Here is a 25,256-nt window from a genome sequence, read left to right on the forward strand (position 1 = left end):
ATAATTGACTAACCGATAGCAAATTATATCCAAGAGACTCTACTAAAAACACATTAGAGATAGAGTGCTCATTAGAGATTGCAATTTTACCTAACCCTTTTACCTTGCCTTGATTCCCATCACCGAATATTATTGAATCTTGGGAATCTTTGTTTTTGACGTAGGAGGTGAACATCTTCTTCTCCCCCGTCATATGGTTTGTGCATCCGCTGTCGATAATCCAGCTTGAACCCCCGGATGCATAAACCAGCAAGGCAAATTTAGGCTTGGGTCTTAGGTACCCAACTCATGTTGGGTCCTACAAGGTTAGTGCAAATATCCTTAGGGACCCAAATGCAAGTTTTGTCTCCCTTGCATTTTGCCCCTAACTTCCTAGCAACTATTTTCCTATCCTTTCTACAAATAGCAAAGGAAGCATTTAAAGCATGATAAATTGTAGAGGGTTCATTTACTTTCCTAGGAACATTAACAACATTTCTCCTAGGCAAATTATGAACAGCATTTCTCCTACCAACATTTCTATCATGCACATAAGAAGAACTAGAAGCAAACATGGCATGAGAATCAAAGACATTATATGCATTACAACTCCTATAAGCATTTCTAGATTGTCTCCTATCATGGTACATAAAAGCATGGTTCTTTTTAGCACTACTAGCCATAGGGGCCTTCCCTTTCTCCTTGGCGGGGATGGGAGCCTTATGGCTTGTCAAGTTCTTGGCTTCCCTCTTGTAGCCAAGTCCATTCTTAATTGAGGGGTGTCTACCAATCGTGTAGGCATCCCTTGCAAATTTTAACTTATCAAATTCACTTTTGCTAGTCTTAAGTTGGGTATTAAGACTAACCAATTCATCATTAAGTTTGGAAATTGAGACTAAGTGTTCACTACACGCATCAATGTCAAAATCTTTACACCTAGTGCAAATCACAACATGTTCTACACAAGATGTTGATTTACTAGATTTTTCTAGCTTAGCATTTAAATCATCATTTATGCTTTTTAAACTAGAAATTGAATCATGACATGTAGACAACTCACAAGAAAGCATTTCATTTCTCTTAATCTCTAAAGCAAGTGATTTTTGTGCTTCTACAAACTTATCATGTTCTTCATATAAAAGGTCCTCTTGCTTTTCTAATAGCCTATTCTTATCATTCAAGGCATCAATGAGTTCATTTATCTTATCTATCTTAGATCTATCTAAGCCCTTGAATAAGCAAGAATAGTCTATGTCATCATCATCACTGGACTCATCATCACTAGAAGAAGCATAAGTGGAGTCTCGAGTACTCACCTTCTTCTCCCTTGCCATAAGGCATGTGTGACGCTCGTTGGGGAAGAGGGATGACTTGTTGAAGGCGGTGGCGGCTAGTCCTTCATTGTCGGAGTCGGAAGAGGAGCAATCCGAGTCCCACTCCTTGCCTAGATGCGCCTCGCCCTTTGCCTTCTTATAGTTCTTCTTCTTCTCCCTCTTGTTCCCTTGTTCCTGATCACTATCATTGTCGGGACAATTAGCAATAAAATGACCAAGCTTACCACATTTGAAGCATGAGCGCTTCCCCTTTGTCTTGGTCTTGCTTGGCTGCCCCTTGCGACCTTTTAGCGCCGTCTTGAATCTCTTGATGATGAGAGCCATCTCTTCATCATTAAGTCCGGCCGCCTCAATTTGTGCCACCTTGCTAGGTAGCATCTCCTTGCTTCTTGTTGCCTTGAGAGCAAGAGGTTGAGGCTCATTGATTGGACCGTTTAGAGCGTCGTCGACATATCTCGCCTCCTTGATCATCATCCGCCCGCTTACGAATTTTCCGAGTACCTCCTCGGGCGACATCGTCGTGTACCTAGGATTCTCACGAATATTGTTTACGAGATGAGGATCAAGAACGGTAAAGGATCTTAGCATTAGGCGGACGACGTCGTGGTCCGTCCATCGCGTGCTTCCGTAGCTCCTTATTTTGTTGATAAGGGTCTTGAGCCGGTTGTAAGTTTGGGTTGGCTCCTCTCCCCTTATCATTGCGAATCGTCCAAGCTCGCCCTCCACCAACTCCATTTTAGTGAGCATGGTGATGTCGTTCCCCTCGTGAGAGATCTTGAGGGTGTCCCATATCTGCTTGGCATTGTCCAAGCCGCTCACCTTATTATACTCTTCCCTACACAAAGATGCTAATAGAACAGTAGTAGCTTGTGCATTTCTATGGATTTGTTCATTTATAAGCATAGGGCTATCCGAGCTATCAAATTTCATTCCATTTTCTACAATCTCCCTTATGCTTGGATGGAGAGAGAATAAGTGACTACGCATTTTGTGACTCCAAAATCCGTAGTCCTCCCCATCGAAGTGTGGAGGTTTGCCAAGAGGAATGGAAAGCAAATGCGAACTCGAACTATGTGGAATACGAGAATAATCAAATGAAAAGTTCGAATTGACCGTCTTCCTGTAGTCGTTGTCGTCGTCCTTTTGGGAAGAAGTAGACTCATCGCTGTCGTAGTAGACGATCTCCTTGATGCGTCTTGTTTTCTTCTTCTTCCCATCTTTGCGCTTGTGGCTCGAGCCCGAGTCAGTAGGCTTGTCATCCTTTGGCTCGTTGACGAAGGACTCCTTCTCCTTGTCGTTGATCACGATTCCCTTCCCCTTAGGATCCATCTCTTCGGGCGGTTAGTCCCTTTCTTGAAGAGAACGGCTCCGATACCAATTGAGAGCACCTAGAGGGGGGGGGGTGAATAGGTGATCCTGTAAAACTTAAAAACTTAAGCCACAAAACTTGATTAAGCGTTAGCACAGTTAATGCCAAGTGGCTAGAGAGAAGATCTTGCACAATACGATAACCACAAAGAGTTCAACACAGAGAAGACACAGTGGTTTATCCCGTGGTTCGGCCAAGTACAACACTTGCCTACTCCACGTTGTGGCGTCCCAACGGACGAGAGTTGCACTCAACTCCTCTCAAGTGATCCAATGATCAACTTGAATACCATAGTGTTATGCTTTTCTTTTCTTATCGCGTTCGCGAGGAATCTCCACAACTTGGAGTCTCTCGCCCTTACACTTGAAGTTCACAAAGAAGCACGGAGTAAGGGAGAGAAGCAACACACACAAATCCACAGCAAAATGCGCACACACACGGCCAAGAATCGAGCTCAAAAGACTATCTCAAAGTTCTCACTAGAACGGAGCTCGAATCACTGAGAATGACAAACGAATGCGCAAAGACTGAGTGTGGATGATCAAGAATGCTCTAAGGTTGCTTGGTATACTCCTCCATGCGCCTAGGGGTCCCTTTTATAGCCCCAAGGCAGCTAGGAGCCGTTGAGAACAAATCTGGAAGGCCATCCTTGCCTTCTGTCGTCGGGCGCACCGGACAGTCCGATGCACACCGGACAGTGTCCGGTGCCCGATTTCCTTCCTTAAATGGTGAAGCCGACCGTTGGCTGCCTTGGAGCCGTTGGCGCACCGGACATGTCCGGTGCACACCGGACAGTCCGGTGCCCCCTTCTAGCCGTTGGCTCGGCCACGTGTCCCGCGCAGATCGCGCGGCCGACCGGCCGACCGTTGGCTCACCGGACAGTCCGGTGCACACCGGACAGTCCGGTGAATTTTAGCCGTACGATGTCGGCGAATTCCCGAGAGCGGCCACTTCACGCCGAGTCAGCCTGGCGCACCGGACATTGTCCGGTGCATCACCGGACAGTCCGGTGCCCCAGACCGAAACAGCCTTTTGGCTGTACACAGCCAACTCTTCTCTTTTCTTCTTCTTTCTGTTTCTAATACTTAGACAAGTATATTAGTACACAAAACCAATGTACTAAGACTTAGAAACATACCTTTGCTCTTGTTTTGCACTTTGTCCATCCATAAGTATGAATTCACATTTAAGCACTTGTGTTGGCACTCAATCACCAAAATACTTAGAAATGGCCCAAGGGCACATTTCCCTTTCAATTACTGCTTGAAATTTCTGCTGCTTCACTGGCAATTGGTTGACTGCTTTAATTTCTGAACCTTAAGTTTTAATGTTTTCATTTCTTTGATTGTAGACAAGGACATTAGCAGCTTCAACTAATGGACCTACTTTGCAATCAAGGACTGAAAGGGATATTGTTGATGAAGAATCTGAAAATAGTTACGAAGAATCTGAAAATCCCATCAATGATGAAGGTAAAAATCAAACAAACTTTAAATTTATTGTAGCAATTTTGAAAATAGTTATGAACAAAGGTTTTCATCTGTTTTATCTCCTGTAATAAGTAGAGCAACCTATTGGGCATCGAAATATAAAGAAAGGAAGGGGCCCAACCTTGAAGAAGAACATATATTCAAGTAGTGGTGGGCCTAAAATCTGCATTACCCTCAATGAATATGGACAACCAGTTGGTAGGAACAGCAAAGAGTTTGGTAATTTCTTAGGAACTTTGGTGAGGAAAAATATCCCGGTTTCTTGTGAGGATTGGAGACTAGTTGATTCTAAAAAGAAGTTTGAGTTATGGACAAAAGTGAAGGTAATCTGATTTAGTGAGATAATTTGTCTTAGCCTATTGTCAGTAGATTTGGTAAGCAACTACATTTTTGTTGAAACAGGAATACTATGAAGTGGATGAATCTGGTATAGATTATGTTATAACATCTGCAGCAAAAAAGTGGAGAGAGTTTAAGGTTGACCTAAAGAACAAATATTTTGATGAAACATTGAGTTTTGAAGAGCTTATTGCTAAAAGGGATGAAAGGGTGAAAGAATCTGATTGGGAGTGGTTGATAACTTATTGGATGTCTCCAGAAGCCGAGGTACATGCTGATTTGTTTTTAATTCTTTTTTGAGATATAAACCTTCATTAAACTTTTGTATGAATGAATTTGTATTATTGTTTTGATATATTCATATTTATGTTGTAGGTTCGTACAAACAGAGGTAAAGATAACCGTTCAAAGCTGACTATGTCGCATGCAGCTGGCAGCAAGAGTTATGCTCGTGTGGGGCATGAACTGGTAAAAAAATTATAATCACTAGTTTGTATAATCATTAGTTTAATTTATGAAAAATCTAGTCAATTACTGGACCAAATCATTTTTTCTTGTAGGCCGAGCAACAAGGACGCCCTGCGAGAAGAGATGAAATATATGTTAGAACACACACGCGTAAGAACAAAGAAGGGGATATTGTGCCTCTACCTGGAGCAGAAATATTCATTGTGAGTACACATATTTTTGATTTATGTAATAATTAAAATATAAGTGAACAAAATATAACATATGTGTGGTCCTCTTAAGAATAAATTTGAAGAAGCTGTTGCTGAGAACCCAGAACTGAAGGACAGAAGTATTGAAGATGGTGATTTATATGCACATGTTTTTGGAGAGAAAGAACCAAGAGGTCGTATTCGTGGTTTAGGCTTAGGACCAACTCCACAAGATGTAGGCACCCCTGGAACTCAAATGAAAATATCAACAAAGCTTCAAATGGCATTGCAAGCTCGCAGTCAGTCTGAGCAAGAGGTTAGAGCCTTAAGACAGGATATGAATCAAATGAAAGAAAAAATGGATCAAATTTATCAAATGATGGTAGCAGCTCAAGGGGTGAAACATATAGAAAGCCCATCACAACATGGGTCTAATTCTCGACAGGTGATATAATATTGCATATGTTTAGTCAGTGTAGCATATATCGAGCAGTTCGTCGTCTATCCAGTTAATTAGGCTTGTTTCCTTTATCTCACTAACACTTTTTCCCTTTTTATTTTTCTTTAGAACTCAAGGGTGCATCGGTCAGATGAGGTGGCACATGATTACAATGGTAATGACTATTCACAAAATATGGTTGAAGATGACTTGCAGCTTACTAGGCGAGTTGCAAGCACTGTGGGTCGTCTAAGGAATCGTGAAGATGTTAATACTATTGAAGAGCAAAGTCGCAGGCGAGACATTGCTGAAAAGGAAATGTGCCCTTGGGCCATTTCTAAGTATTTTGGTGGTTTAGTGTCCAACACAAGTGTGTAAGTGTAAAATGGTGGACAAAGTACAAATCAAGGATAAAGGTATGTTTCTCAGACTTAGTACATTGTTTTATGGACTAATGTATTGCGTCTAAGTGCTGGAAACAGGAAAAATCCAATTGAAAATGTCTTGGCTCGAGCAGCCAAGAATCTGCTGAGTCTGGGTGCACCGGACTGTCCGGTGGTGCACCGGACAGTGTCCGGTGCGCCAAGCTGGCTCGAGCGAAGTGGCCGCTCTCGGGAATTCTCCGGCGACGTACGGCTATAATTCACCGGACTGTCCGGTGTGCACCGGACTGTCCGGTGAGCCAACGGTCGGCCGGGCCAACGGTCGGCCGCGCGATCTGCGCGGGACACGTGGCCGAGCCAACGGCTAGAAGGGGTCACCGGACTGTCCGGTGTGCACCGGACATGTCCGGTGCGCCAATGGCTCTCAGGCTGCCAACGGTCGACTGCGCCATATTTGGAAGGAAATCGGGCACCGGACACTGTCCGGTGTGCACCGGACTGTCCGGTGCTCCAGTCGACAGAAGGCAAGATCAGCCTTCCTAGATTGCTCTCAACGGCTCCTAGCTGCCTTGGGGCTATAAAAGGGACCCCTAGGCGCATGGAGGAGAACACCAAGCATCTCCTAAGTATTCCTAAGCACCAAGACATCAATTCCGCGCCTTTGATTCTTTGCAATAGCGATTAGAGCTCTAGTTGAGTGGTGAACTCATTGAGTTGTGTTGTGAGCTCTCGTTGCGACTTGTGTGCGTGGTGTTGCTGTGATTTCTTGTCTTGAGTGCGTTGCTAATCCCTCCCTTGCTCCGTGTTCTTTGTGAATTTCAAGTGTAAGGGCGAGAGGCTCCAAATTTGTGGAGATTCCTCGCAAACGGGATTGAGTAAAGCAAACAAAACACCGTGGTATTCAAGTGGGTCTTTGGACCACTTGAGAGGGGTTGATTGCAACCCTCGTCCGTTGGGACGCCACAACATGGAGTAGGCAAGCGTTGGTCTTGGCCGAACCACGGGATAACCACCGTGCCATCTCTGTGATTGATCCTTGTTGGTTATTGTGTTTTGTTGAGGATTCCTCTTTAGCCACTTGGCAATTATTGTGCTAACGATTAACCAAGTTTTGTGGCTTAAGTTTTTAAGTTTCACAGGATCACCTATTCACCCCCCCCCCCCCCTCTAGGTGCTCTCAATTGGTATCAGAGCCGTTCTCTTCACAAAGGGACTAACCGCCCTAAGAGATGGATCCTAAGGGGAAGGGTATCGTGATCAACGATAAAGAGAAGGAATCTTTCGTCAACGAGCCAAAGGATGACAAGCCTACCGACTCGGGCTCGGGTCATAGACGAAAAGATGGGAAGAAGAAGAAGACAAGGCGCATTAAGGAGATCGTCTACTACGACGACAGTGATGAGTCCACTTCTTCCCACAAGGACAACGACGACAACGACTACGACAAACGAAAGACAGTTAACTCGAACTTTTCTTTCGATTATTCGCGTATTCCTCAAAGTGCACATACTCATTTATTATCTATTCCACTTGGTAAACCTCCTCATTTTGATGGAGAGGACTACGGATTTTGGAGTCACAAAATGCGTAGTCACTTGTTCTCTCTCCATCCTAGTATATGGGAGATTGTAGAGGGTGGAATGCACTTTGATAGTTCGGATAGTCCCATGTTTATTAATGAGCAAATTCATAAGAATGCACAAGCTACTACTGTTCTTCTAGCTTCATTGTGCAGGGATGAATACCACAAAGTGAGCGGCTTGGATAACGCCAAGCAGATATGGGACACCCTCAAGATTTCTCATGAGGGGAACGACGTCACCTTGCTCACCAAGATGGAATTGGTGGAGGGCGAGCTTGGTCGATTCGCGATGATAAGGGGCGAGGAGCCAACCCAAACATACAACCGGCTCAAGACCCTTATCAACAAAATAAGGAGCTACGGAAGCACGCGATGGACGGACCACGACGTCGTCCGACTGATGCTAAGGTCCTTTACCGTTCGTGATCCTCATTTGGTGAATAATATTCGTGAGAATCCCAGGTACACCAAAATGTCGCCCGAAGAAGTCCTTGGGAAATTTGTAAGCGGGCGAATGATGATCAAGGAGGCGAGGTACGTGGACGACGCATTGAATGGTCCAATCAATGAGCCTCAACCCCTTGCTCTCAAGGCAACAAGAAGCAAGGAGGCGCTACCTAGCAAGGTGGCACGAATTGAGGCGGCCGGACTTAATGATGAAGAGATGGCCCTCATCATCAAAAGATTCAAGACGGCGCTTAAGGGTCGCAAGGGACAGCTAAGCAAGACCAAAGCCAAGGGGAAGCGCTCATGCTTCAAATGCGGTAAGCTCGGTCATTTTATTGCTAACTGTCCCGACAATGATAGTGATCAGGATCAAGGGATCAAGAGGGAGAAAAAGAAGAACTATAAGAAGGCAAAGGGCGAGGCACATCTTGGCAAGGAGTGGGATTCGGATTGTTCTTCGTCCGACTCCGACAATGAAGGACTCGCTGCCACCGCCTTCACTAAGTCATCCCTCTTTCCCAACGAGCGTCATACATGCCTTATGGCATGGGAGAAGAAAGTATGTACTCGAGACTCTACCTATGCTTCTTCGAGTGAGGACGAATCTAGTGATGAAGATGAAATAGATTATTCATGTCTATTTAAGGGCCTAGATAGAACCAAGGTAGATAAAATTAACGAATTGATTGATGCCTTGAATGATAAAAATAGGCTTTTAGAAAAACAAGAGGACTTGTTGTATGAAGAACATGACAAATTTGTAGAAGCTCAAAAATCTCATGCCTTAGAAGTTAAGAGAAATGAAATGCTTTCTTGTGAATTATCTTCTTGCCATGAGACAATTTCTAGCTTAAGAAGCATTAATGATAATTTGAATGCTAAGGTAGAAATAGCTAGTAAATCTAATTCTTGTGTAGAACATGTTATGATTTGCACTAGGTGTAAGGATTTTGATATTGATGCCTGTAATGGACACCTAGTTTCAATTTCGAGATTAAATGATGAAGTAGCTAGTCTTAATGCCCAACTTAAGACTAGCAAAAGTGATCTCGATAAGCTAAAATTTGCAAGGGATGCCTACACGATTGGTAGACACCCCTCAATTAAGGATGGACTTGGCTTCAAGAGGGAAGCCAAGGACTTAACAAGCCATAAGGCTCCCATCTCCGCCAAGGAGAAAGGGAAGGCCCCTATGGCAAGTAGTACTAAAAAGAACCATGCTTTTATGTACAATAATAGAAGACAGTCTCATAGGAGTTGTAATGCTTTTGATTCACATGCCTATGATTCTTATGCTATGTATGCTTCTAGTTCTTCTTATATGCATTGTAGAGATATGCCTAGGAAAAATATTCATCATGTGCCTAGAAAGAATATTGTTCATGTTCCTAGAAAAGTTATGAATGGTCCCTCTACAATTTATCATGCTTTGAATGCTTCCTTTGCTATTTGTAGAAAGGATAGGAAGATAGTTGCTAGGAAATTAGGGGCAAAATGCAAGGGTGATAAAACTTGCATTTGGGTCCCTAAGGAAATTGTGACTAACCTTGTAGGACCCAACAAGAGTTGGGTACCTAAGACCCAAGCCTAAATTTGCCTTGCAGGTTTATGCATCCGGGGGCTCAAGCTGGATTATCGACAGCGGATGCACAAACCATATGACGGGGGAGAAGAAGATGTTCACCTCCTACGTCAAGAATAAGGATTCCCAAGATTCAATCATATTCGGTGATGGGAACCAAGGCAAGGTGAAAGGTTTAGGCAAGATTGCAATATCTAATGAGCACTCTATCTCTAATGTGTTTTTAGTTGAATCCCTTGGATATAATTTACTATCTGTTAGTCAATTATGTAATATGGGATATAACTGTTTATTTACAAATGTAGATGTGTCTGTCTTTAGAAGATGTGATGGTTCACTAGCTTTTAAGGGTGTACTAGACGACAAACTTTACTTAGTTGATTTTGCAAAAGAAGAGGCCGGTCTAGATGCATGCTTAATAGCTAAGACTTGCATGGGCTGGTTGTGGCATCGCCGCTTAGCACATGTGGGGATGAAGAACCTCCACAAGCTTCTAAAGGGAGACCACGTGATAGGTCTAACCAATGTTCATTTCGAAAAAGATAGACCTTGTGCAGCTTGTCAAGCAGGTAAACAAGTGGGAGGAGCACATCACAGCAAAAATGTGATGACCACATCAAGACCACTGAAGCTGCTGCATATGGACCTCTTCGGACCCGTCGCCTATCTGAGCATAGGAGGAAGTAAGTATGGTCTAGTTATTGTTGATGACTTTTCCCGCTTCACTTGGGTGTTCTTTTTGCAGGATAAGTCTGAAACCCAAGGGACCCTCAAGCGCTTCCTAAGGAGAGCTCAAAATGAGTTTGAGCTCAAGGTGAAGAAGATAAGGAGCGACAACGGGTCCGAATTCAAGAATCTTCAGGTGGAGGAGTTCCTTGAGGAGGAGGGGATCAAGCACGAGTTCTCCGCTCCCTACACACCTCAGCAAAATGGTGTGGTAGAGAGGAAGAACAGGACGCTCATAGATATGGCGAGGACTATGCTTGGAGAGTTCAAGACCCTCGAGTGCTTTTGGTCGGAAGCCGTGAACACAGCTTGCCACGCCATCTACAGGGTCTATCTTCATCGCCTCCTCAAGAAGACTTCATATGAGCTGCTGACTGGTAACAAACCCAATGTATCGTACTTTCGTGTATTTGGGAGTAAATGCTACATTCTAGTGAAAAAGGGTAGGAATTCCAAATTTGCTCCCAAAGCTGTAGAAGGGTTTTTATTAGGTTATGATTCAAATACAAAGGCGTATAGGGTCTTCAACAAATCATTAGGTTTGGTTGAAGTCTCTAGCGACGTTGTATTTGATGAGACTAATGGCTCTCCAAGAGAGCAAGTTGTTGATCTTGATGATGTAGATGAAGAAGACGTTCCAACGACCGCGATACGCACCATGGCGATTGGAGATGTACGGCCTCAGGAACAATTGGAGCAAGATCAACCGTCTTCCTCAACTATGGTGCATCCCCCAACCCAAGATGACGAACAGGTACCTCAAGTGGAGGCGCATGATCAAGGGGGAGCACAGGATGTTCAAGTTGAAGAGGAAGAAGCACCTCAGGCACCTCCAACCCAAGTTCGAGCGACGATTCAAAGGGATCATCCCGTCGACCAAATATTGGGTGATATTAGCAAGGGAGTAACTACTCGTTCAAGATTAGTTAATTTTTGTGAGCATTACTCTTTTGTCTCTTCTATTGAGCCTTTCAGGGTAGAAGATGCCTTGCTAGATCCGGACTGGGTGTTGGCCATGCAGGAGGAACTCAACAATTTCAAGCGCAATGAAGTTTGGACACTGGTGCCTCGTCCCAAGCAAAATGTTGTGGGAACCAAGTGGGTGTTCCGCAACAAACAGGACAAGCACGGGGTGGTGACGAGGAACAAGGCTCGACTTGTGGCAAAAGGTTATGCCCAAGTCGCAGGTTTGGACTTTGAGGAGACTTTTGCTCCTGTGGCTAGGCTAGAATCAATTCGTATCTTGCTAGCATATGCCGCTCACCATTCTTTCAGGTTGTACCAAATGGATGTGAAGAGCGCTTTCCTCAACGGGTCGATCAAGGAGGAGGTGTACGTGGAGCAACCCCCTGGCTTCGAGGATGAACGGTACCCCGACCACGTGTGTAAGCTCTCTAAGGCGCTCTATGGACTTAAGCAAGCCCCAAGAGCATGGTATGAATGCCTTAGAGACTTTTTAATTGCTAATGCTTTCAAGGTTGGAAAAGCCGATCCAACTCTTTTTACTAAGACTTGTGACGATGATCTTTTTGTGTGCCAAATTTATGTCGATGACATAATATTTGGTTCTACTAATAAAAAGTCTTGTGAAGAGTTTAGCAGGGTGATGACGCATAAATTCAAGATGTCGATGATGGGCGAGTTGAACTACTTCCTTGGGTTCCAAGTGAAGCAACTCAAGGACGACACCTTCATCTCCCAAACGAAGTACACGCAAGACTTGCTAAAGCGGTTTGGGATGAAGGACGCCAAGCCCGCAAAGACTCCGATGGGAACTGACGGACACACCGACCTCAACAAAGGAGGTAAGTCCGTTGATCAAAAAACATACCGGTCCATGATAGGTTCTTTGCTTTATTTATGTGCTAGTAGACCGGATATTATGCTTAGCATATGCATGTGTGCTAGATTTCAATCCGATCCTAAGGAGTGTCACTTAGTGGATGTGAAGCGAATTCTTAGATATTTAGTCGCTACGCCTTGCTTCGGGATCTGGTATCCAAAGGGGTCTAACTTTGACTTAATTGGGTACTCAGATTCCGACTATGCTGGATGTAAGGTCGATAGGAAGAGTACATCGGGGACTTGCCAATTCTTAGGAAGGTCCCTGGTGTCATGGAACTCTAAGAAACAAACCTCCGTTGCCCTATCCACCGCTGAGGCCGAGTACGTTGCCGCAGGACAGTGTTGCGCGCAACTACTTTGGATGAGGCAAACCCTCCGGGACTTTGGCTACAATCTGAGCAAAGTCCCACTCCTATGTGACAATGAGAGTGCTATCCGAATAGCGGAAAATCCTGTTGAGCACAGCCGCACAAAGCACATTGACATCTGGCATCACTTTTTGAGAGACCACCAGCAAAAGGGAGATATCGAAGTGTTCCATGTTAGCACCGAGAACCAGCTAGCCGATATCTTTACCAAGCCTCTAGATGAGAAGACCTTTTGCAGGCTGCGTAGTGAGCTAAATGTCTTAGATTCGCGGAACTTGGATTGAAATGTAGCATACATGTGTTTATGCCTTTGATCATGTTCATTCTGCATGTTGTTGCTTATTGTGGTGCTCAAGTTGTACAAACACTCCCTGGACCTCACGAGTCATGTTTGCAAGTGATGCACATATTTAGGGGGAGCTGTGCTACAACTTGACCCTTTGAGACTAACCATGTACTTGAGTTTGGTTGTTTTAGTCTCCAAGGAGAATTGAAAGGGAAAAAGGTGGACTTGGACCATGCAAGACTTCCACTGCACTCCGATGAAAAGAGTAACTTTTCCAAGTTCATCTTTATACTCTGATTGCCTTTGTGTTCTTATTTGAAGATTTTGGTGAGGCAATGGGGTTAAAGGGCCAAGATTGATCCCGTTTTGGTGCTTGATGCCAAAGGGGGAGAAAATAAAGGCCAAAGCGATAAATGGATCAGCTACCACTTGAGAGATTTTGAAAATAGTAGAATAGAGCTTTTGGTTTGTCAAAACTCTTTTATTGTTTCTCTTGTCAAAAGTTGGCCTCTTGTGGGGAGAAGTGAAAATAGTAGAATAGAGCTTTTGGTTTGTCAAAACTCTTTTATTGTTTCTCTTGTCAAAAGTTGGCCTCTTGTGGGGAGAAGTGTTGATTATGGGAAAAAGGGGGAGTTTTTGAAATCCTTGATCAAATTTCTTTGGAAAACCTCTCTTTATGTCTCTACAAGTGGAATTGACTTAGAGATAGGAATTTGAGGTTGATTTGCAAAAACAAACCAAGTGGTGGCATAGAATGATCCATATATGTCAAATTTGAATCAAAACAATTCGAGTTTTTATTTGAAGTGATTTTGTACTTGTTCTACTTGCTTTATGTTGTGTTGGCATAAATCACCAAAAAGGGGGAGATTGAAAAGGAAATGTGCCCTTGGGCCATTTCTAAGTATTTTGGTGGTTTAGTGTCCAACACAAGTGTGTAAGTGTAAAATGGTGGACAAAGTACAAATCAAGGATAAAGGTATGTTTCTCAGACTTAGTACATTGTTTTATGGACTAATGTATTGTGTCTAAGTGCTGGAAACAGGAAAAATCCAATTGAAAATGTCTTGGCTCGAGCAGCCAAGAATCTGCTGAGTCTGGGAGCACCGGACTGTCCGGTGGTGCACCGGACAGTGTCCGATGCGCCAAGCTGGCTCGAGCGAAGTGGCCGCTCTCGGGAATTCTCCGGCGACGTACGGCTATAATTCACCGGACTGTCCGGTGTGCACCGGACTGTCCGGTGAGCCAACGGTCGGCCGGGCCAACGGTCGGCCGCGCGATCTGCGCGGGACACGTGGCCGAGCCAACGGCTAGAAGGGGTCACCGGACTGTCCGGTGTGCACCGGACATGTCCGGTGCGCCAACGGCTCTCAGGCTGCGCCATATTTGGAAGGAAATCGGGCACCGGACACTGTCCGGTGTGCACCGGACTGTCCGGTGCTCCAGTCGACAGAAGGCAAGATCAGCCTTCCTAGATTGCTCTCAACGGCTCCTAGCTGCCTTGGGGCTATAAAAGGGACCCCTAGGCGCATGGAGGAGAACACCAAGCATCTCCTAAGTATTCCTAAGCACCAAGACATCAATTCCGCGCCTTTGATTCTTTGCAATAGCGATTAGAGCTCTAGTTGAGTGGTGAACTCATTGAGTTGTGTTGTGAGCTCTCGTTGCGACTTGTGTGCGTGGTGTTGCTGTGATTTCTTGTCTTGAGTGTGTTGCTAATCCCTCCCTTGCTCTGTGTTCTTTGTGAATTTCAAGTGTAAGGGCGAGAGGCTCCAAATTTGTGGAGATTCCTCGCAAACGGGATTGAGTAAAGCAAACAAAACACCATGGTATTCAAGTGGGTCTTTGGACCACTTGAGAGAGGTTGATTGCAACCCTCGTCCGTTGGGACGCCACAACGTGGAGTAGGCAAGCGTTGGTCTTAGCCGAACCACGGGATAACCACCGTGCCATCTCTGTGATTGATCCTTGTTGGTTATTGTGTTTTGTTGAGGATTCCTCTTTAGCCACTTGGCAATTATTGTGCTAACGATTAACCAAGTTTTGTGGCTTAAGTTTTTAAGTTTCACAGGATCACCTATTCACCCCCCCCCCCCTCTAGGTGCTCTCAATTGCAACAATGGTACCTCAAAGAAATCATGGGTCACCTCAAAATGCAGACGATAATCATGTAATTTCTCATCTATCACTTCATATTTATGTTTCATTATTTGAACTTTGTAATCTTACTTCGCATATTTTATTAGGTTGGTAAAGAAGTCATATTATATTCTATGATGAGATCAGAAGTTCCTGTTGCAATAGCAAATATTATCTCAACCGATCCAACCACTAAGGTTGCAGATGTTCCTCTTGGAAGGGAGTTCACACAGGTTTTTGTGACTCGCGTGCTAAAAAGGGAAAGTACTCTGCCACGACCATACTTAGGTGTAGAGAGTATGGGGGATGCTCTTTTTATGCCCGTTGCATGGCCAACAAACAAGGTAATACTACAACCTTGTCTTTTATTTATGTAATTAATGGAACAAGCTTCTAATGTTCTGTATTTTTAGATGGGTCGTAACAAAAAATCAACATTGACCCACGGTTCTACAGCAGCAGGTAAATATTTTGCCTGAAAATATGTTTTCAGACTCTTGAAATAAATGACATCTAGTTTACAGCAGGTAAATAGTTTACAACAGTTTATAGTTTAGTTTTAGACTTGTATTTTTAGTGAAGGCGCCACTTGTTCTGATCATGATGTGTGGACCAAACTTTCTTGAACCTAGCTAAGTCTGAGTCGGTTTTCCAAGTCTAGGGGTCCCTGTCCAAGTTGCTTAGTCTAAGTCAAAATTCCTGACTAGACCTAGGTTAGTTTCTTTTCTCTTTTGATGTTTTAGCCATCAATGTACCTGGGATCGATCTTCCTGGGTTCTGTTTTATCAAGATTTGTAACTCAGCCTTCCTGGGATCGATCTTTTATAAAGTTTAGAACCTGAAAGGATTGGTGCTCTATGTTGGATGGAAGCATAGCCTCAGAACGAGGATAATGGATAGAGAAGCAATTCTGCCTTTTCTTGAAGCAATTCTGCCACATTTTATCGTAACAGTAAGAGTCCCAGGCAAGCACTGAAGAAGTAATTCTGCCTTTTCTTTAAATCGCGGTGGGCCAGACTGTATCAAGTACTGAAGTAGAGGAATAGCCTCTGATGCAGCGACTGATTGTGCTTTAAACACTTCAGCTAGGCAAGCTGACCAAGCTTGCCTGAGAAGATATAGGGCGCGATTGGTTCCCTTCCCTCTGTAGCCAGGACTACATGTGCCAGCCAGGCCCCTAGTAGCCCTTGCGCTCGTGCAAAGAATCTATTTGCTTTCTCATACACTATTAGCTTGGTCTGACAGAGTCTTTGTTTGGTTCCCATGATCAGCCAGGCTCCATAGAAACGGATAAAAATCTTGCACAGAGAGAGCCAGGCCCGGCGGAACCTTCTGCACATGCTCAGCCTGGCTAGATTGCAAGCGCACCCAACCAATCATGTGTGCTTGCACCGGAGGAGCCTAGTTGTCCTTGGTAGAGCTAACCAAACGTGACCATAGCTTTTGGATGAGTGAGCTAACTGTTGTCATACTCCTGAGAGGCACTATGGATATATAGGAGTCCCTTGTCATGCTCGAGAGGCTCTAAGCTGCGTCATAGAGCATGAGACTATGCCCAACAAGAAGAGAAGACCGAAAACTGGTGAACAGTCCTGCGATAGACACCATATATAGTCCGTGAAGTTTTCCTAAGACCATCGAATGCTAAGCAGGTGTAGGTCAATAAATTTAAACAACAGGTAAGCGATTCTACCAATGAGTTGAAGAATGCGATCAAGGATAGTTTCTACATGAAGAACCAATTTCTGGTGTCCAACAGTGAGCATGCCTCTTTGAGCCAGTCGGTACGATACTTGTCAAACAATTACATGATGTCCAAGCAAGCTCATAAGAAGAAAGTTGTGCCCAGATCGCCCCCTGTCTCCTAAATCTCCAAAATCTGTGAAGGAGGTTCTAGAGGAACCAAAGTTCAGTTGTTTGATCTGGATGAGTGAGCTAACTGGAGCGACGTCCTTACATAGAAATTCCATGAAGCTCATACTATTTTCTTCATATATTTTCTGCATGCTGTCTCTATTTTGTCTTAATTTTTAATGTCCAAATTCATGTGTCTATTTTGTCCTCTTCAGAACTTATTCGGTGATCTTTTGGCCCATCTTTGCTAATACCGACAAAGTACGCATGCTGCTGTTGTCAAGGTATAGTATGTGCCCACCTAAATGACTTCATAAAACTCCATCTCTCCATTCACCCTTAAACTTTCATCTACAGTACACCGAACTTTGTGATTTACTTTCATCTTTGTGATTTACTTTCATCAGCAGTATCACCGAACTTTTTGCAATTTAATACTTTTATTAAACTTTCAGTTTGAATTTTCTGTTGGGAGTTTATAGACCTGTTGATATAGTAATTGACAAATTATCAAAATATGTTGTAGGGGAGGTGCTGGAAGCAAGGATCAGAGTGCTTGAAGTGTGTGAAAAAATGATTACTCGCATGCATGCTAGCCGTTGGCGTAACATCACCCAGCTGATGGAGAGATTTTAGTTTGCTAGCTAGATGAATCTTTAGACTTTGCATGTAATTGAACTGAAAGATCACTTCAGAATTTATAAAACATGTATGCTATTATTTTTTTATATGTTCATCACACAAATTGTGTTCCAAAACAATATACGTTGGAATTCAAAGTCAAAGATTGATCTCTTTCTTTTAGTAATCAAATTTCATATATTCTAAGCTACATATTATTCAAGTTGTCCTGTAATGTTATATGTATATGTGCTACAACTTTCTTTCTTTTACTTTCTTTCCTCCAAATAATGGACAAGGTGGGGGTGGACTTTGCCTTGTTATTTTATGTGTCAGCAAATAATATTATGATACGATATAGCAACAAGGTGCATGCTGTTTGGTTTGGCTTCGATAATGGTAACGGCATGGTCGCAATGGAACGAAGAACGCAAGCCAGAATAAAAAAAAATAAGGTGGCGATCGTCGACGTCGGAGGACATATATGTATACACGCCGATCTTCTTTAGTCAAATATATGAACGTCAGCCAGCGGCTGGCTTTGATAAGCTCTTCTCAACATGTTCCTGATAAGCCGATTGCTTCAAAGCGTGACGACAGGTTGCCTGAGGGAGCATGATTCCATGGAAACCGAAGATGCTCGCTAACTACTGCTCACTCCATTTCTTTTTAGTTGTCGTTGGATAGTTCAATTTTGCACTATTCAGCGACAACTAAAACAAAACGGAGGAAATACCAGATATAAATATATGATACGGATGATTTTTTTTCAAAAACTTTGACCATTTGTTTTATTTAGAATATTTATTTAAAAATATAAAAATTTAAATCAAGCATAAACTACCTTAAATTAAACTTTAAATAAGACGAGTGATCAAAGTTTTCTTAAAGTCAACGATGTCATATATGTTGGAACCGGACCGCCGACACACGACGTGTCCGTCGGGGCCGCCCGCACACACGGCGCGCCCACCCAGGCTGTCGGGCCGCGACACACGCGCCCGCACGTATAGCAGCGGGCTTTAGGTCTCTTGGGCCAACACTCCCCCAAAAAGCTAGCCCTTTTAGGGGTTGCACCCTCAACCTTATAAACCATGCTATCACATTCTCACCACACAATGTGGGACTATTCCCAACAATCTCCCCCTCAAAAATCAAGCTAGCTTTTTGGGGGGAGTGTTGGCCCAAGAGACCTAAAGCCCGCTGCTATACGTGCGGGCGCGTGTGTCGCGACCCGACAGCCTGGGTGGGCGTGCCGTGTGTGCGGGTGGCCCCGACGGACACGCCGTGTGTCGGCAGTCCGGTTCCAACACTTGGTATCAGAGCCAGGTTGGCCCAGTGCATTCTCAGATAAAATCTCGGCTCACAATGTGTGAGGGGGAGATTGTTGGGAATAGTCTCATATTGTGTGGTGAGAATGTGATAGCATGGTTTATAAGGTTGAGGGTGCAACCCCTTAAAAGGGCTAGCTTTTTGAGGGAGTGTTGGCCCAAGAGACCTAAAGCCCGCTGCTATACGTGCGGGCGCGTGTGTCGCGGCCCGACAGCCTGGGTGGGTGCGCCGTGTGTGCGGGCGGCCCCGACGGACACGCCGTGTGTCGGCGGTCCGGTTCCAACAATATATTGTTATGAATACATGCGAGTTGCATCTGATTCTGATTGGAACAGCCGCATCATTATTGGATGGACGGTTTATCATATCGTATTATATTCTTCTTCTTCCCCGCTCTCTGTGATAGGAAGCGCTCGCGCTAGCTTGGCAGCCAGTTGCCAATATGCTCCAAATTAATAAACCAAGTTTATTCCCCTCAATTCTTGGACTTACTGGATCGAGAAAGCGATACACACACACACAAAAAGTACGTAGTAGTAAAATAAGAATCATGTTCGTTCGTGCAAAAAGCAAAACAAAGGAGGAACAACGAGAGCCGAGTAATATAACTCAACTAGACAGAAGCAAGCTAATAGGTCAAGCTGATCTGGCTAGCTTGCAAAAGGCTGCGACAAACACGTACGTAGTGCGCAGTCAAATCAATGAAGGGCCTTTTATTGCTGCTAGGAATCATATGCACTCTTAATTATTTTCTTCAGGTTGCCTGTATCAAAACGAACTGTTTGCAGCCCAGAAGCGAAAGTTTGTGATAATAACTTCCGTCAAAAGGTTAGTGAGTGAGTGCGGTCGTCTCGTGAAAACCTCACTTGTGGTAGCAACAATCTAGTGAGCCACAGTGTTGTCTTAGTAGGATGCTAACCAACTTGGTGACGACGTTGGCTGAAGTAATTTGACAGGGGCACGCACACTAGCAGCACTGTAGCACATGCTGACATGCATATACAGATACTATTAGATACAACCAACAGAGGTTATCGTCAAGGACATCCTCAACAAGTGGTTGACAATAAAATCACATGATGAGGCTAGGCCGGATGTGTGTGGTGATTGTGCGCTTGGCGGCGGCTTCTGGCGAGTTCGGCAGGCAGTAGGCACACAAGGCTACAAGGGCATTCTGCGTAATTGTTGTGTCTTTCTCTAGGGCTTTCTGTGCACAGCACAGATGCACTTGTAAAGCTCCAACTCTTTTCAACAATGCATATATAATTTATTGAGAAAAGTTTGTTTAGCCTAGGACTCATCGTTTCTCGTGCAAAGCATCAGGGCATGTACAACCCAGATACGGCTGCACGGTACTTCAAGTATAAGACACAGCTAAAACACAACATAATACAGTGATCGTGTCTAAAACGTGTGTCTTACCATATTCATTGTACCAATCAGAGCATTCAATAAATTAAAGTGACCAATCAGCTAGCCTCCTGTCTCGAACATAGAGCTAAGACACTGTGTCTTCGTCAAGATACATGTCTTGAGTTTTTTTACATTCACCCCCCTAGACACACTCTAAGACACAACTTAAGACACTCATTGTACATGCCCTAAGGGCTTGTACAGTGGAGAGACACCAAAACGGTTCTCCAAGTACAAGAGACAACTAAGAGACTCTATTATACAGTGGAGTATCTATAAATGTAGTCTATTAATAAATGCACAATTAAATGTATTTGTACAGCAGCAGATCGATAGAACAGATGACAAATTCGTATAGTGGGAAGTGAGATGTCTGTTGCTACTTGGTTTACGAGCCAGAGTCGTTTCTTCACGTAGAGACGGCTCTAAGATTTTTTTACATATAACCCCTTTGAATACCTTAAGAGCCTCCACATTAAATATCACTGTATATGCCCTAAGGAGCTCTCTCTACTCGGCAATTAATGTTCATGGATAAAGAACACTACACTAAGGTTCGAGTGCCCGCCCATCAGGCAAATTACAGTGAGAATCTCAGTGAAAGTTTTATGTACGTTTCATTTTATTGAATAGGATACTACATAGAGATTTATATTTTTTTTGATGATGCGACAATCTCTTATACGGAGTACGAGGGGGCTACACTCATTGCTCAGGTACGGAGTACGAGGAGAACACTGATAAGGCCGAGGAGTTATCAGCTGCCTCGCGATCTCTTGACCCTTGGGGCCGGCCTGAGGCGAGCGAAACCGTGGGCTCTTTGGCGCCGCGGAAAAACGCCGGCGCCTCCCGTTCTCCGGCAGGCGCCGCCCACAACTCCTACGCCCGCAGAGCAGGAGCCAGCAAAGAGCAGAGTCTCGTTGCTTCCCTTGCAGCCGCAGCGGACAGCGGCGTTCATCCCATGAGTCAAAAACGGCGACTCGGAAAAACAAGGGCCACCCGTTTATGACCGCGGCGCTGCCTCCCTCGAGAGTCTAGTCAAGGAAGGGTGCCGCCGCCCGCCGGCGCCGTCCCTTGTAAAACTAGTTTTACCGTCTCGTCAGAGTTCATCAGCATACAGGGTTCCGATTCTTTTACACCAGTAGGTCCATAACCATTTGCATCGAACACGAGTCGTGCAAACTTCAGTTCCGTAGAATAAGGCGCCGTTTGGATGGAGGGACTAATCTTTACTTCCTGATTTTTAGTCCCGTTTAGTCTATATTTTGCTAAACAGAAGGACTAAAGTAGGGACTAATTGACTTTAGTCTCTAGTCCCTCACATGTGTGCTAAAAAAGGACTAAAGGACGACATTTACTCAAATTGTCCTTGTCTAGAAAACTGGCGTAAAACAAGAAAATGAGCATTTCGGTCTTTATGTGTTGCATTTAATGTATTTAGAATATGTTTAGTCCTTACAACCAAACAGAATAGAGACTAAATTTTAGTTCCTAGGATAGTAGGACTAATGGAACCAAACTGGACCTAATTATGTGCTTCAGCATTTTGTTTTGCCAAAGCTTTTACGAAAATTCTGTGTACACTCATTCGGTGCTGGTGGCCTTGTCACCGAAACAGGGGGGCAGGGTCCGGTTAAATTTACATGCACGCACATAATAACATAACTGCTCCGACTATCACCAGCGTTAACCGCATGAATGTTCAGAACTGCGGCATGCGGCGCCAAAGAGCCCTCTCTCTGGAGATGACAAAACAGAAAAGCATCAACAGTTCGATATATCTTTCACGGACTATACATAATAGTCACATCCCTGAACTTAACATCTACAATAATATCAGCAGCAAACATGCCCTCTCTCTGGAGCAATATCACGAGAGCATCTTGTTGTGACCTTGAAGGGAATAGAATCACGAGTAGCAGGTGAAAACCAATGATTTTATCACAGCACTATAACATTCGAAACACGATACGACCTTCACCAAATGCCAAAACTTGGCGCCAAATGTTTTGTGACATTCCTATATACCTGCAATTCCAGGTTCGCCAGTATCGCTGATTTAGCTGAGGCTTTAGCACGGTCCATGCAGTTGGCGTTGGTCAACTGTAATGGGAATAGAAGAAGTTCCAGACAAGCAAGTACTCTAACCAACAGTAACAGGAGCCAACAGCCAAGATAAGATAGTTGGGGATTGGGATACCTTGTCCAGGAGTTGCAAGGGAAGTGAGCTCTCTGGCTGCTAGGTCAATAGCTCTAGGAACAAATGACGCATCCTGGGGGGTCTTGGAATTCTGGATCTTGATCGTTTTGCGAGGGGGTTAAGACTAAGATGGCTTTGGTTGCGATGGAAAAGCAAAGACAGGGCGTGGACTGCCATGAAGCTTCCTTGTGACAGAACTGATGAAGATCTCTTCAATGCTTCCACAATGGTGACGGTTGGCAATGGTAAGATAACTGAGTTCTGGAAATCTATCTAGATCCAAGGTCTAGCCCCTAAGAACATTGCACCTTCGCTCTTCAAGAAGACAAAGAGGAAGAACATCACGGTTGACAAAGCACTCACTAACAACAACTGGATACGATTATGCTTCCCATTCTCGGGTGAGGTTGAGCTTAGAGAGTTTGTCTCTCTATGGCAGGCCATAGGTAACATGCAAGAGCTTAATGGTTTGGAGGACACCATTACTTGGAGATGGTCGGCAGATGGGCAGTACAGTGCAAGCAGTGCTTACAACATACAATTCTCATCCAATTACAGTAAAATGAATCTCTGCCCTATTTGGAAGGCTAAGGTGGAACCGAAGTGCCTTTTTTTGCCTGGACACTACTACATAAGAGAATCCTAACGACCGATAACCTTCATAAAAGGGGTTGGCCTTGCAACCCAATATGCTGTCTCTGCAACTCGGCCCTAGAAACAATTCTCCACTTATCCAAGGACTGCCTCTTTAGTAGAGAGGTGTGGAACAAAGTGTTGTCTTGGGCCAACCTTCCTTTCTTGAATGGGATTCTCAGTGACACATCTTTGTATGATTGGTGGACGGGTCTGCGTAGCCTTTGCAACAGACAGTCAAGAAGATGCTTCGACGACCTGCTAATTCATTTTTTGTGGAATTTATGGCTGGAAAGAAATAACAGAATTTTCCAAAGTCAGCATAGAAGCGTTGAACAAGTAGCTCTTGCAGTCAACGGATACTGCTAGTAGCTGAGGTCTTGTTGGTCTGGACTAGTGGGGTTTTTTTTCTATTCTTTTACCTCTTTTTAACTCTTTTTATTTTTTCTTTCTTTTCCTCTTCCTCCAGTTGCTTTGGTTTTGTATTATCCAGTTCTTTCTTCCCTACTCTAATATATATCGGAGCGGCAAGTCTTTTGCCTCTTCCTTTCCAAAAAAAAGATAACACTTCGTTATGATTTGTATTTGAAATATCGAGTGTGTGAGCTCGAGATAGTCGAGACTCGAGAGTCGAGAGGGTGTGTGCGCACAGCGAGCGAGAGAGGCGCGCATGTGTGGCCGCCCCCACACCATTCTGGGCCTAACACTGTGGCCCAGTTTGGCCCAAATCTATTAGTTATGTTGGGCCTGCCGGCCATTACATTCACGCGTCGTATCGTAAACCGCCGCGCCGGGCACGCTGAAATGGGGGCGAGACGATCACCGGCGCCGTTTGCTGGCTCCTCCGTCTTCGCGCGGTGCCGGTGGCGAGGCGAGGGCTCAGTCACTGCATGCGGGAGGACGGTCGCGGTTGTCTTGGCGCAGGCGCGCAGCCACTGACTCCGATCGCTGCCGGAAGTACAGTGAGATGCACAATCGCCCCGCAGCCCCGGGGCGCCGAGCAGGTGAGTTGTTTGGTAGATTGCCGATCAGTGATTTTGTAGCCTTGCTTTTCCGCATCCACTCTCAGCATAGCGACTTCCTGGCAGATCAGAAAGTTTCTGCAACTTGTTAAGTATCTCGTTAATTTTCGCTGCATTTCCTTGCGTGTTTGGCTCGCGTGTTCTATCATCGGAGTAGACTGCTCCCAATTCCATCACAGAAAAGCGGGGGAATTCCTCCCGCGGGTTTGCACTCAGCGAGTGCGAAACTGCCAATAAGTGATGGCGGGAAGTACGCTAGGCATGCGCATAGCTTCGGTCACCTGCTCGATGAAATGCCGGTGTCAGTTCATAAATAGCAGTTGTTGCAGCTGGCCTGCCCCCTCCCCCTCCCCTGAAGATTTGCTCGCACAAGGCTGTCAGATGGTCCATTGTGCCTTTGTCGGGCTGTTCCTCTATGCGTTGGGCATAAGCATGGTGGTGTGGCCGTGTGGGCCAAGCTGCCGTGGGCAAATCGGGATTTGGGGGCAGAGTTTGGTGCATGAGTAGGGTTGGTTGGTACATGCAGGTGATCGGTCGCTGTGAGCGTAGGTGGTACAGGTCGTTGGTTGTTTGGATCGTACTTTGTGAGCAGTTAGTGCTGTTGATCGGATCACGACCTCGTACCTGGTAGAAGGCACAGATCAGGCGTGCAAACTGTACGAGGCCTCGTGCGTGGTAGTCGTCTGTAGCTGAAGGCAGGTATGATTTTTTTTTTTACTGAACTTACAATTCAGTGTTTGTCATTGCATAAGCGGTAGCTGGTAGCGAAAGGTTGCTAGTTAGCTAGTCTCCTGGTGTTAGTTTCATTAGAGAGGCAACGCAAATCACCTTTGCCAATGGTCGATTGGTTACTCCAAAGTGCAAACACATCTTATATCACTTGTTAGTTAAGGCGCATCGTAAATCTGACAAAATGGCACCCAGTTCTGCCACCTGCTGATGATGAGCATGTGTGGAGCGCGAAACAGATAGTGCTGTTTGTTCCACTCTGAGCTTTTATGAACTGCTTGCTCTTTTGCTAACAGCATTGGAAGCCGATGAGCAGTAGTGATGTTCATTTAGCTAGCTAGCTGTTAGCTATTTTAGTTCCTTCAACAAACCTTTCCTGCGCCCCTGTCTGTTCTGTCGACAGCACATTAACATAAGAAACCCAGCTGAGCACGCCCAATGGCAGGAAACAAGAAGAAGCTAATGGCTCGATCAGGCCTTTTTCA

The 25,256-nt window shown here is 44.7% G+C and overlaps 1 protein-coding gene across 1 annotated transcript; it reads left to right on the plus strand.

Moving 5' to 3' along the window:
• The first annotated feature begins 4,669 nt into the window (after window positions 1–4,669).
• On the plus strand, window positions 4,670–5,624 carry LOC109941713 (uncharacterized). Its single transcript, XM_020542920.1, has 4 exons — window positions 4,670–4,778; window positions 4,887–4,979; window positions 5,072–5,182; window positions 5,262–5,624. The coding sequence occupies exons 1-4, from the start codon at window positions 4,761–4,763 to the stop codon at window positions 5,622–5,624; spliced, it is 585 nt and encodes a 194-aa protein (XP_020398509.1). The 5' UTR covers window positions 4,670–4,760.
• The last annotated feature ends 19,632 nt before the right edge of the window (window positions 5,625–25,256 follow it).

Source organism: Zea mays, chromosome 8 (assembly GCF_902167145.1).
Source record: "Zea mays cultivar B73 chromosome 8, Zm-B73-REFERENCE-NAM-5.0, whole genome shotgun sequence".
Lineage (NCBI taxonomy): Eukaryota > Viridiplantae > Streptophyta > Magnoliopsida > Poales > Poaceae > Zea > Zea mays.

Bases quoted from the DNA above. Each gene is read 5' to 3' on its own strand.
- LOC109941713 (XM_020542920.1), top strand. The intron at 4,980-5,071 runs GTAAAAAAATTA...TTTTTCTTGTAG, and splicing joins CTCGTGTGGGGCATGAACTG to GCCGAGCAACAAGGACGCCC. The intron at 5,183-5,261 runs GTGAGTACACAT...GGTCCTCTTAAG, and splicing joins CTGGAGCAGAAATATTCATT to AATAAATTTGAAGAAGCTGT.